The sequence below is a fragment of the Canis lupus genome, chromosome 28 (genome assembly GCF_003254725.2).
Source record: "Canis lupus dingo isolate Sandy chromosome 28, ASM325472v2, whole genome shotgun sequence".
In the NCBI taxonomy this organism is placed as follows: Eukaryota; Metazoa; Chordata; class Mammalia; order Carnivora; family Canidae; genus Canis; species Canis lupus.
The window spans coordinates 39,781,574-39,795,518 of NC_064270.1; the positions used below are offsets into that span (position 1 = coordinate 39,781,574).

Sequence of the window (13,945 nt, forward strand, 5' to 3'; positions counted from 1 at the left end):
ATTACATGAGACCCTGTTGCTGCAGTCAATTAACCAACAATATATCAGGCAGGGGTGGTGCAATACTAACATGAGTCTCAGAGGTCACCCACACCAGCATCTCTACCTGTTTTGGCCTCTAATTCAGTTCAACAAACAACATGCTTATTCAAACAAAACTGCTTTCTAGTGTATATTGGAGCTCATGGTGTATATTGACATTGCACTGTGTACGACACAACACTGCATACAAAACATTACTTCGAAAATGATTATTACACAAAATTGCTATCTATCCAAGAAAGGAAAATGAGCTTTGCTCACTAGATCTATTTAAAATGGGGATTTGACTCATTCTTCTGGTTCCTTTGGAGTTCTGATACTGTTTCTTTGATTAATTGAAAACAGATCAGTAAAATATATCTATGATATGAGGCCATTTACTTATGAATGTAACAATTTATAACAAGACTGATCAACTTAGAATATCAACCAGATAACATATTTATACAGGATATATTAATATAAGATATGCAATATGTTTTACATTTAAAATGTATAACTAGATAATAAAAAGTAAATATAATATTTAAATTTATTGATCTACAATAGGCTATAAAATTTAATAGCAATTTTAATAATTAATTTTTTTGAGAAAGAGAGAGAAAAAGTGCACATGTGAGTGGGGTGGGGGTGGAAGAGGGGCAGAGAGAGAGAGAGAATCTCAGGCAGGCTTCATGCCCAGCAGGGAGCCTGACACGGGGCTCAATCTCATGACCCTGAGCCAAAAACAAGAGTTGGATGCTCAAGCAACTGAGCCACCCAGGCACCCCTTAATAATCACTTTTAACAATATTCTGAAAATTGACATGTAAAATGATTCAATACATTTTTATTTTCTTGTTAACTATGGTGAATCTGCAATGATGCATCTTATTTTTTCGCTGATCCAGAGCTGACCTTGCCTCCCGCAGTTACTAGCTCCCCTCCCTGATTCTCTGTTAAATAGTTGGTAACATATACACAAAGCCCCTAAATATGTTCTTTGGACAGAGGATATCTAATACATGCTTTTCAGAATAGTAATTCCTAAAATTTTGAAATTTATCAAAAAAAAAATTTTTCACATTTCAAAAATTCCCATCTCAAAACACACATATTTAACTGTTACTAAATTACCTCTGGGGTGGGGGTGGGGAGACCCATTTCATCCCAAAGATAAATAAAAGTGTGTTATATTCTTACGGATTATGAGTCCAAAAAAAAAAGTAAAAACCCCAGGGAACAATAAAAGCAGAGATTTGACAGATGATAGCCCAGGTCAGAATGATTGTCCTGTTATCAACCATGATAATAAGAAATATTATTGTATTTTGTCCTTTAAAATAGATCAGTCAAAAGTCAGAGGTAGAATGAACATAAATACGCTTCGTATAAAGTATGAGATCAATAAACGATATCTGTACGACAGAAAAGCTGTAACTTGCCATAAGCTTCTTCAACTAGATATTTAGCACATTCATAGTACAGGTTTCCTAGGAAGAGGAGTAGGAATCATGAAAAATGTCTCTGTGATGCTCAAGGATGGTATGCATGCCAGGTAAAGTCATGGAATCCTCATATAATACATGTGATCTGATCATCCTTTATGGTCCTTAAATTAAATAGGAAACAGGATCACCTCAGTGTAAAATGTTTATAAATGTATGTACGATATGCATTCAGATTTAATAACTCAGTAATGCACAATTACAAGCGCAGAAGACAAGTATCAGTCAAGAATCATTAAAGCCTGTGAAAAACACAAATAGTTGTTCTTCCTGACTTCTTAGTAAACAAGATCTATAGCACATTAGAATACGTAAGGTAGGCAGGGAGAGAAGAAAATGAATGTATCTCCTAAACCAGCACTGCATTATCCACAGGAACATGTCCTTATTACTTAATTTTAGAGACACACATTGAGAAAAGCTTGGTAGGTAGGAAATTACAGGAAGATAATGTAATTCTGAAGTCATAAAATATTCCATAATGGAAGGCGTTGCTAGATAATCTTGGCATGGACAATGCTTGCTTTTATAAAATGATCTATGTTAAGGTGATTTTAAAAATCAATTTAAAAATTCATAAGATGATTTTATTCTCCTGTTGCTATATAGGTTTATTATACAATCTTTCATCCAGAGATTATTTCATGGGAGTCTGTTCCAGGACAAATGCTCTTTCAGGCCACTAGACTCCAAAGATAGAACAGAATCCATCTTCCTAACAGTGTATTTTTACAGGCCCTTCCCAATATCACCCCCCAACACGCAGGCAAAATTCACAAACACCTTACACGTGCCCCTGTCCTGCAGACCAGGGGGCTTTGCAATGTGCACCTCACCCTACACAAGTAACATACGTAATGAATTGCCTGACCAATTAGTGCTCCTGTGAAAAGCTATCAGCAGGAGATTTGGTCCAATTCTAAAAATTGAGCACCAAAAAATAGGAGTCTGTCAAAACCCCCTCAGCCATACCTTCATCTTAAAAACAAAATGAATGAGTCTTGAACTCATGGTCTAAAAACACAATGAATGAGCTACTCAACTCCCAATTTCTTTATAGAAAGGAATCATGCTCATGAAAAACATTATTAGTTGAAATAATTACTTCGTTAAAGTGACAAATACAGTTTTCATACCCAAAACTAACTTACAACTAAAGCAGAAACAGAATACATGTATATACTTGGGGCACCAACCTGGTATTGGCTGAGGTGCTAACACCACGGTGGGAAGAGGCCGGGAGGCAGGAGCTGGTCTGGACAGAGACAGTGCGACTTGATTTGCCAACAAATGGGGCTTTTCGTGCCCATGGAACAACCTTGATTCCTCAGGATAGATCCACGAGGAGTCCAGAGCAAAGGAATTATTAAAGAAGATCTGTCCAAAAATAAAGCAAGCATTACATTTAAGACAAGACACATGATAAAAACTAAATGCTGCTATAAAATATTTCTTTTCTTACATGGATCAAATATTGGAGATCCTCTAAGTAGGGAACTCTATAAAAGCATCATTCTAGAACCCCTAAAGACCCTTGGAGCTCTGACACCAATCACCTTCTAGATAAAGTCTCCCGGGCAGATCTTCAACCATTGACTTGGCTAATTCAGCCTAACAGTCAGCTTACAGATTCAACAATCACCCCAGTGAGGTAAATAGTGTGTTGTAGAACAAGTCACCATATTATTTGTCTTTAGCTTTCAAGTAAACCCAGTGTGGCCATTAAATTTGAATTCAAAAATTAAGATAAATCATGAGAAAGATGAACACTTAAGGTAATTAGAGCAAAAGAAACCACTCATAAAATCTATATTTCAATTATATAATGTTTAAGACTAGACTTTGATCAATGGTTACAGATCTAAAAACTGAAAAAAAAAATCTTAAAGTAGATCCTGATTCGGAAGTAGAATTTGTATATTGTTCCATGGAATCTAAATTTTTCAGTTAAAACAAAATGACCCCTCCCCCACACACACACATACACCTCTGCTGGTGTTTTTTTAACAGACTGATCTTATTCTGAAAAGCTTTATGTCTAGCCCTAGATATTACAACTAGAAAACACACAGTGTTTTCTGCCGTTGTGGAAATACCCAACAAATTAATAATTAAAGGTCAACTTATCTAGTGAAACTACTCGCATTTTACCTTACAATTAGGAATCCTTTTGTCTATCCAACTTTTCCCAATAGGAGGTGGAAGAGCAGATGGGCAGACATGTGGGAAGATGGGCACCAACTCCACAGTGGACGAGGGGGACAGTCCTATGGCTGGAGAATGGCCACCGCACAGCCACTGAAACCCAAGAAAAGATAAGGGAGTGCTCATTAGCCTACACAGATCAACTACTTTGTACCACAAGATGTTGGGGTAGCGGCTTCCAAAGAAGAATTTTTAAATGTATGTATTCGATTAGGAGAGAGAGAAAATCCTCCTTTCCACAGTGAAGAAAAATCATAAATATTCACAAATCTTAAAAACGTATAAAAGTTTTCATATCTGAATCACCACAAAGCTTCAACAACATTGCATTCTTCCATACTGAGAAAGAATTTCTAAGCACAAAGCCATGAGAAAATGGTAAGAAATGGGTTTCTCCCCTGAGATAATGAGAAACCACAGTGGAAAGATGAAATGCTGGGTATTCCTTTTATAATTCTTGAATTATTTTCACAAGCTAGTAGGGAGGTATATCTTAGGATGACCCTTTCAATACAACATTTTGTATTAATTATACTTATTTAAGAACCAACACATCTAATACCTTAAAAATAAAATTAGCTCAGGGGTTAGGATTCAAAGTTTCCCGAGGTTCACAAATGCAAATACATTGCAAGGCAAAGAAAATGTGAGTGAGCTTATCACACAACCGAAGACTCCAATGCACAGAATAAAATAGCAAACATTGAAAGGGGGCAGACCATTTAGGAGACAGTCTCCCTAATTTGAATAACTGAGTCTTCATCAGTAGAGAACAAATAAGATCATTGTTCAATGGTACGGAACACTTTGATATCTATTTGTTTTAGAATCATAAAAGCATCTTTGATTTTCCTGTTAATGTGAAAATATTCTTCTGGTTCCCAATATTGTCATTAAACAGAAAATACGTAGCCCCAAAATATTTAAGAGATAAGTTTTTTTGGATTTTTCTTTTTAAATTTACACACACACACACACACACACACAAATGCAGTGTTCTATACAGAAAAAAAAAAAAATTGTAGTTCCTTGACGTTATATACCTCTAGTGGTAGCACTCTGAAATAACAACCCTTTCAAAACATGGAAAAAGCTACCAACGTTTATTCAATAAAACCCAATATGAACTGCATCACACATCAAAATGTGATATCTAGTACCGCATACGCGATGTATCATTAAGTCTAAAGACCAATTTAGGAGGAGTTTAATAACATCTTTCAGAAAAGCTCACAAGACAATATCGGGATTAAATTAATTAAACGATGTATTCTAACACACCGCTCATTTGAATATGCTAATGAGGACAGTCTTTGGAAATAAAATACGTGTTCTTCCCCGATTTAAATGCATCTGCATAGTTAGATAGCAAACAATGGGTCTTGCCAAAACCAGCCTGCCTTGCTCCGTTGCACCATTAATCAAAGGTACAGTCACTTTCTCTTCCTCATTCCACGTTTTAAAACCCAAAACTCTTCTAGCGTGCAATACGGCATTTGCTAATTTGGTGGACTCAGGCCGACCTAGGCTGGGAGGGGGAAACGGCGGCAAGATTTCTCAATATTAGAGGCAGGATTTCCCTGCCGGCTTCCATCGGTTTGAATCCTCTTGAAGCATGGTCCTGAGTCTATTTTCCAAAAAAAAAAAAAAAAAAAAGAAAAGAAAGCAAGAAAGCAAAAAAAGCCCAGATCAGAATCAGAAATAGCTATTGATTCCCAGCTTGCTTTTCAAGTCTGGCAGAGACTGTAAAAGTATTAACTTCGCTGCTGGGAAGTCGGCAGCATCTCCGGGCGCCCGCGGCCGCCGCTTCAGCACCGCGCTCTGGACAGCGCCCCGGCCCCGCGGACCCAGGGGCGGCCCCGCGCGGGCACCTGGCGGGCACCTGGCGGGCACCTGGCGGGCACCTGGCGGGCACCTGGCGCGGGAGCCGCCGGCGGCCAGGGCGGGACGTCGCTGCCCCAACTTTGTTGCCGAGGCGCGGCTGCCGGCTCGGGGAGCCCAGGACCTCCGCGGGGAGGGCGCGCGAGGGCGGCGCCCCGGGCGCGGCGGGGGCGGCGGGGGCGGCGGGGGCCGCGGGGGCCGGGGACGCGTTACCTGCGCGTGCAGCACCGGGAGGTGGTGCGCGGCGGCGGCGGCGGCGGCGTGGTCTGGCGCAGAGGGCAGCGGCGGCAGCGGCAGCAGCGGCAGCAGGGGCTCGGCCGGGGCTCGCCAGCCGGGCAGCCCGGGGAGCAGCGGGCCGGCGGGGGGCTGCGCCGCGGCGAGCAGCACGGGCGGGGGCGCGACCCCGGCGCCCAGGCGGAGCAGCCCGGCCGAGCCGGGGACCATCCAAAGCCAGGGCGGCGGCGGCGGCGGCGGGTCGGCGCTCATCGGCCAGAGCGGAGGCTGCCGCCGCCGGGGCTGCTGCTGCAGCTGCCGCCGCCGCCGCTGGAGCCTGGCGCCCCCCAGCATCCTGCATCCCCGCGCGCGGCGGGGGCGGCGGGGCGGCGGGGCGGGCGCCCGAGGTGCGGGCCGGCGGCGGCGCGGGCTCCGGAGCCAACTCACTTGGCTCCGCGGCGCGGCCGCTCGCTCCGCCCCTGCCCCGCGCGGGAGCCCCTCCCCCTCCCCTCCCCTCCCCTCCCCGCCTCCGCCCCTCGGAGCGCGCCCGCCCCCCGCCCGGCCCGGCCCGCGCCCGCCGCCCGCGCCCCCCACCCCGCGGGGCTGGGAGCCTGCGGATCGCGCCGACCCCGCGGACGGTGCGCACCGGGCGGACGCGCGCTCGGCGGGACCCGGGAGCCGCCTGCAAGCGCGGCGGCGAGGGGGGCCGCGGGGCGGCGCGGAGCCGGGCACGTCCCCGCCGGGCGGGGCTGGGGGCGCCCAGGGCCGCGCCGCAGCAGGGCCAAGCCCCGGGGCCCCCGAGGTGCGGGTGCACCCCCGACGCGACACCGGGCGGGCCTCCGCCTGCCCCACGCCTCCCTGGCGCCGTGGCCACAGCGGGCAGGTCGCCCCCGGGCCTTTGCACGGGACGGGCCGCGAGCTGGCAGGCACAGGACCCCTGCACGCACCGCACGGGGCTTCTCCCGGGCCCCCCGAGCGGCCTGGGACTGGGGACCGACCCCTGCTCCGAGGACCCCGGCTCAGCGCAGCACTGAGCGAGCAGGTACAGCGCCGGGCACACGCAGTCACCGCCAGGCGGCGCGGCCCGGCCGCTGGGGCCCAGCTCCCGCCGCAGCCCCGGGCCTGGGAGGCCGCAGCTCCACGTCCCTGGGATCCCGGCCCGCAGGCGCGGCTCTGAGCCCCAGCGCAGCCCTGGGCGATCTCAGGGCCAGCAGACCGCTTAGGTCCCTAAGCCGCAGAAGCCCCCCCGCGCCCCCGCGCCCCCGCGCCCCCGCGCCGCAGCCAGCAGAGCCCGAGCTCCTTTGCAGCCTTTAACGAAGGAGCTTCCAGCCGGCGAAAGCAGAAACGGGGGAGGAATTAGGGTGCGAGCATTCAAGAGCATGCATGAACAGCTCCCCCTGACCTGGAGGGACAGCCTGCACCACCCACCTGCACCCACAGTCGCAGCTGGGACTCCCCAGACGCGCTCTCTCATCACCTCTGAACTGGTCTGCCGACCACCCCCCACCCCGCAGATAAGCGGGAGCACCCTGGGCGCTTTCAATTTGCTTCTAGCCTTGTGCGCTCAACCTAATTTGCTTAATTTCCTCCTGGCCTGGCATGATTTCTTGTAGATCCGGGCATATGCTAATTTACATAGCTGGCATCCCCACACTTTCCTCCATGCAAACCAGTTTTCAATTAGCAAGTTCAGCTTTCTCTTTGATGCAAAAAAGTACTGGCAAGATTTTGTTTTTTTCTCACCTAGAATCAGAAAGCTCTGCAGATTAGAGGCTGTTACTATTTAGCTTAAGCCCTTAATTCATGTGCATACATTCGTATGAGCATGCACACGTGATACCAGCGTCTTGATCTTGATGGTCGCAGCCGGGTTCGGGGTTGGGGGCGAGCATCTTCAGGCAGGCTAGTGTGGACCACTTAAAGGGTCCTGCGGAATCGGAGTTTTTTCTCTTCTTCATCACCTGGAGGCTGGAGGCTGCGGACCACTGGGGGCAGTGCACGGCTTGTGTGCTCACTTTGGTGTGAACGGAAGGCATCGACCCCATGCCCCTGGGGAGGCAGATTTAGCCACCATCTGTGGGTGCTTCAGCTTCACCCCACTCATACCCAGCACTGTCCTTGGGGTGGTTCCACTAAAGTCAGTGTTGTCACCTGGTCATATTTATTCCCTCCCTGGGCATTCCAGTGCCCTGAGTGCACGGTGCCTTCGGCCACCGCTTGGCTCTGAATGACAGCTGGAAATATCACAATCGTTCACTCAGATAACCTCAGAGTAGCCCAAACTCCTTTGCCGTTTCCTGCCACGGGCTTCACCGTATTCGTTTATTACAGCGCTTTGGATTTTGTCCTGTCCTGTGCTAAATTCTAGGGACATGGCCTAGGACAACAGAGATGCAGAGTGACTTCCACTAATAAATGAGTTGATATGATGGGGGACCCAGGAGATGGGCTCATCTCCTACTTCTGGCTCTTGTTTCAATTAGATTCATCTGAAGGTTTCTCTCGTGCTCCCCATTCAACCTATAGACACGGTAATCCCAGTGGGGATCTAAGGGACTCTCTTAAAGCAGGAAGCCCTGTTCTCCTTGAGGACCAGAAACCAGGGGGCCGCCCATCTGCGAGTGGAGGCTCTGTGCCAGGTGGAGCTGCCCTGCTGGTGTACAAGTCTCCTTACCTGGCAGTGTCCCCGGCAGGTCAGCCCTGGGCAGGGCACATGGCTAGCACTAGCACCCTACAATCAGACCTGTTTTCTCAGTGAGAAATTTTCTTGGTGAAGCATTTTATACACAATTAGGGTCAAGTCCTCCTAACCAATAAAAACAGCCTTAAGTCTGTCTGTGTATTCAGGGGGAAAACCAGCAGACATTTCCAGTTAAGATGAGACAGAGAAGCGGGAGGAGATTCACACCATGGAAAAAAACCCATGTGAATTATTGACGTATGCTAATGAGTTCTGAATTGTTTATTACCTTTCAGGAAAAAATAATGTTGGGCGGTAGGGAGAGATCAATGAAATAAGATTTTGCAGGCTGTAAAAGGTTTTTCTTTTTATTCCAAGTTATTTTACTCTGTTTTTCTAAGTAAAAGCTAATAGAATTCCCCCACACACACAAACCAAGAAAAAAAAAGAAAGAAAGAAACAGATGAAAATCCTCCTTTCCAGGCCTGCAGAGTTAAAATAAGCCCCCGGGGAACAGGAGGGAGCAAGAGCCCAGGATGTCACCTCGGCAGTGCCCTGCCCCGCCTACCCGCCCACACTGCCAGAACATCTTCCCAAAACAAGCCCGGATGCCACCTCGTCCCTCCCTCCTGAACACTCACCAACTGTGACATGATGAGGCCCTGGACGGAAGCCAGGCAAGCCGCCGCCACAGCGGGAGCCTAGCGGTTCCAGGAGGAGCGATTGGCAACGCGGCGCCTGACTCAGTGTGGGGTCAGAGGGAGAGGCAGCGGAGTGGCTCCCAAAGTTCTGCTGAACTTGGGGGGGTCTGTACCCCTGAGAGCATGCATCCCGGAGGCAGGGACTTGGGGGTGACCAGCAGCGAGGACAGGGTGGCCTCCAGCACGGTGACTTTGAAGCCTCCGTAGTAGGACACCCGGAACGACGTGCCCTGTCTCAGCTGGGAACGCAGTTGGGAGTTCCGGAGCAAAGTTGCGGGTGGGGTGCAGCGGGGAATCAGCTCAGGAGCAGGGGGCGGCCTCAAGCCGTTGTGGACAGGCTGGACTGCACCTGCCTGACAAAGGGCATTTTACCAAGACATCTGTGTTTTTTTTAAAAATTTTATTTATTTGTTCATGAGAGACACAGAGAGAGAGAGAGAGGCAGAGACCCAGGCAGAGGGAGAAGCAGGCCCCACTCAGGGAGCCGACGTGGGACTCGATCCCAGGACCCAGGGGTCATGCCCTAGGCTGAAGGCGGTGCTAAACCGCTCAGCCCCCTGGGCTGCCCTCAAGTCATCTGTTTTACTATAAATGTGTCACTCTAGAATATCTAGAAAACAGGAAAGCACAACGAATCAAACCCATTCAGGGAAAAAGAATGTGAATTTTTCGATGACCTCCCTTCCACACCATTTCATCCCACTCATCTCTCCCTATACATAATGGGGTCATGTGTTCTACATAAATATTGCAGAGAGCACATCTTATGATATTGTATTTTTTAAGATTTTATTTTCTATTTATTTGTGAGAGGGAGCACACACAGGTGGGGAGGGAGGGGCCGAGGGAGAGGGAGAAGCAGACTCCCCAGCAAACGAGGAGCCCAGGACCCCGGGATCATGACCGGAGCCAAAGACAGATGCTTCACCGACGGAGCCACCCAGGCGCCCCTATCATTTTGCATCTTATGTTAAATTGCCTCTTATCACAAAAGTTTTAATTCAGCTTGTGCTATATATGACTTTAAATCGTATTTTTCACTCAACTTCATAGCATTTGTGTTTCTCTACATTATTAAGATTTCTTGGAGGAGCCCGCTTATCAACAGCAGAGCAAATCCCTCACTGAGGATGTTTGGGAGTTAAGGCGCCTGTGCCTGAAGGGGAAGTCAGTCAGTAGCCAATTCCGGGACAGGAGGGCACCCCGCTTGGCCTATCACTCATTTTGTGCTTACAACAACCACCTGCCTGCCTGTCTATCCTTCCACCGTTCATCCATCTGTTCATTCGACCATGACCGGTGTAAAATGTCCCAGATAATGGAGTGGGTAGAGGCGTGAGGAGCAGAGGGAGGCCACTGTGAAGCCGGGCCCGGGCCGTGGCTGGAGCCTGCTCCCTGGATTCCCAGGGCCAAGTGAGAACCGCCTCCACCCTCCGCGGGGCGCGTCCACACCCATCAGGAGCTCAGTCAGGAGCCGGGGACGCAGGGCCCGAAGCTCCTCTTCCCTCTCTCTGTCAGCGCCCAGCGAGGCACTAGCAAGCCCAGGGAACAGGAGACCCGGGCTGGAAGCCCCATCCTGAGCCCCCTGGACTCGGAGAGCTGCTGCATGACCGTGTCCCCCCAACACACGGTGACACAGCCAGGGCTCCGAAGGCTGTGTTCACAGAGAGGGGAGGGCGCTGGGACCCAGCCAGGCCATCTGCCAAGCCAGAGGGGCGACTCCCTGAGATGCCCACCCAGGCGGCCTGGGTGGTGAGCTCTGCAGAATGTCAGGGAGAGAGACAGACAGAGACGGCTCCTCGGCGTGAAGTGACAGCCCCAGACGCGTGATTCTGCGAAGCCGAGGTCCTGGCGGGGGCGGAAGAGGTCCTACTCGCTCTAGGTCTGCAGAGCTACAGCGGGGCCAGGACGGCGGGTGTTCTGAGCGCACTGCACCCTTGTCCCTTCGACCAGGACCACAAGACGAGGCAGGGAGGCCAGAGGCCACGGGGCTGGCCTCACTCCCAGGACAGGCTCCCGGCAGCGTTGGGGGGCTCCCCTGCCCGGGGCCTTTGCTGTCCTCCCACCATCTGGCAGCCTCCGCTACTGTGTGAGGGGATGCGGGTCTTTGATCTGAGAATCTGATTCACTGGGCGCTTAGGATGAGGAGGGAGGAAGAGACACCAGCCCTGCACATTCTCACGAGCCGCACGATTTACCTGCCTTTCTCTTGGCACACGGCTGGTGGCGTGATCCATGGGTTTTGGAGACCCGAGTCCCCTCTCCCGACGCCGCCGTGTGTGCCCCGGGATAGCTTTGCTACCTTCTGTGAAAGCACGTTGACCTCACACCGGCTGGAGCCACAGCATTAACCCTGCTCCGCCCTGTCCCGCACGAGGCGCTCTTGGTCCAGATTTCTTAACCGGGGGGAGGAAGGGGGCTGGGAATTCCCACATCCAGCTCCCTGCGGAGAGGCCCACGTGGTCGTCGCTCGGCCTAATTGCACGGTGGCCTCGTCACATGCTGGCCCGTAAGAGAGGCCACGATCGGGAAACACGTTGCAGCATCTCTGCTAATTGGAAATAACTCAGGAGGAGAAGTGGCACGGTCTGAACCGGGAAGGACGTAGGGTATCGAGGGCGTTTTTAACACAGTCTGATGGTTTGGGGGCATAACCAGCAGCTCCGGGTAACGGGAGGTCACGGGGAAGCCCCGCCGGTGCCTGCAAGCAGGTGGGAAGCTCAGGCAATTAGCGCGCCGAGGGCACCCGGTCCTCCTGCAGCTAATCAGCCTCCGCGGCACACGGCTCACACCTTGCAGATTCCAGCCAGGTTCAAATTAGCGCCAACTCCAAAGCACAGGGTCTGAATGCACAGCCTAGCCCAGAGCACATCTGTTTAGAGGCACCAGAACAACAAGGTTCCCGGGAGCGGGCGGTGTGGACGGCTCCCGGGAGCTCGGCGTCGGCCTGCATGTGCCCGAGCTGAACAGAATCCTAAGGATCGACGGCCTCGCTCCCCATGAGCAGCACTGAGTCGCCCAGATACAGCGCCCACCCTGCACCCACCCTGCACCCACCCTGCACCCACCCTGCACCGTGCTGTGTGACCGAGGCATGAGGGCCCAGCCCGCAGTGTGGACTGCTGACCTGCTGGCGGAGCGCAGAGCCCAGGAGGTCGGGCGGGGGGGGGGGTGCTGCGGCCCCAGGACCTGCTGCTGCTGCTGCTCAGGCCAATGGGTCCCTCCTTGGCCCCTGTGCGCCATCAACCTCTGCTCCCCGGGAGCCTCTCTGCACAGTGTTTGGTTTCGTCCAGCAGCTCCCATCCCCAGGAGGTGACAACCGTGAACCTGGTGACCATAATCCTTCAAATCCAAATTCTCTGTTCCCAATAATAAATTATATTTCAACAGAAAAAAAAAAACAAGGAAAAGATGAACTGTGCTGTCTGCACCATTGATTGTCTTAATATTTTTCACCTTGATCAAATATTCTTAGGGCAAGAAAAAAAAATAAGATTTCATAGAAGATCGTCTATGTTGGGTTTTTTCTTTTTTTTTTTTTTATTTTGCCCTGAACCATGAACTTAAATAATTCTGTGCATTCAGCAAACTCTGCCACTTAACCTTTTCTCTGACTCTTCCAACTCATTAATAAATATATTGAAATATACTTGCTTTGGGACCGGTCTCTGGGGTATCCGACTTCTGACCTTTCCTCCATGTACAGAATTAGACAGAGCAGAAATCTGGGTTATTTAAAGAGCTAAGTGGTAAAATAGAGGCACGTACATGAAGCCCCTGACCCTGTGAGTGAGGTTTCCCTGGGGTGCCGGGAGAGGGCTGCCCAAGGCTGCTCCGTGAGCTCCCGGGGCTGCCACGAGGCGGGAGGTGGGGGTGACTTATTGGAGCAGCACACCTGCCACCAGGCCAGCCCTCCCGTGACATATCCACCAGGGGCCGGAGGCCGGAAGCTCCAGGTGCCCCCTCCATGTCCCCTCAGCAGGTCATAAAGATTCGGTTCCTCCCACATGTCCCCTGGCCAAGCCCTGCAGTGGCTGGACCTCAGGTGTCCACGCGGGAGAGGTTTGGTCCCATCCAGTCTCCCACGAGCTCAGTCTGGGCCCCGAGGGACTGGCAGGGGGGCAACGGTGACGCTGGGCCAGTCCTGCCGCCTCCATAGGGTCGGGTCCCCATAGGGAAGCCAGAGGAGAGTCGCACAGCCTAGCAGCGGGCCTGCGGAAGCAGAATGAGGAAGAGCTTACGGGGGCGTCTGCCGGTGGCCGGTAAAGGGCTTCGGGCCACCACATTTCTCCGTCGGGCCACTTGTCCGCTGCTCCTGTGCCCCCACTGCCCAGAACAGCGCCTGGAACCTAGTGGCTCAGTGAGAAGATACGCACGTGTCCCCGGCCTTCCCCGCTGCCGCAACAGAACGCTGTGGACGGGAATCGGGGAAACGTCACTCCTCAGGGTTCTGGGGTGCAGAGAGGAAAGGCAAGCCGTCCCGGAGCTCTCACAGCGCGGCCGCCCCATCCCCGGCCCAGCTCACGACCTCAGCCCGCCCAAGGCCCTCCCAAACGCCTCGGCTCCAAGTGCTGTCACCCTGGGTGCTGGTCATCCTAGGACCTCAGCCTGGGAATCCGGGAGGGCTGGGGCGGGGCACGCGGACGGGAGCAGCATGCACACCCAAAACTCCCTAAGCTCATCCCCAAATCAAACAAAATGTGCGAGGACCGCCTGTAGCTGGGATTGACGGAGGG

The 13,945-nt window shown here is 51.4% G+C and overlaps 1 protein-coding gene across 1 annotated transcript in view; it reads right to left on the bottom strand.

The window, feature by feature from the left end:
* Positions 1–6,182, bottom strand: part of TCERG1L (transcription elongation regulator 1 like) — a 182,344-nt gene extending 176,162 nt beyond the window's left edge. The window contains exons 1-3 of the mRNA XM_025467669.3: positions 5,829–6,182; positions 3,681–3,827; positions 2,726–2,906 (exon numbers count right to left, since the gene is read on the bottom strand). Coding sequence (XP_025323454.1) covers positions 2,726–2,906; positions 3,681–3,827; positions 5,829–6,182 — 682 coding nt within the window. The remainder of the gene's footprint in view (positions 1–2,725; positions 2,907–3,680; positions 3,828–5,828) is intronic.
* Positions 6,183–13,945: the final 7,763 nt, after the last annotated feature.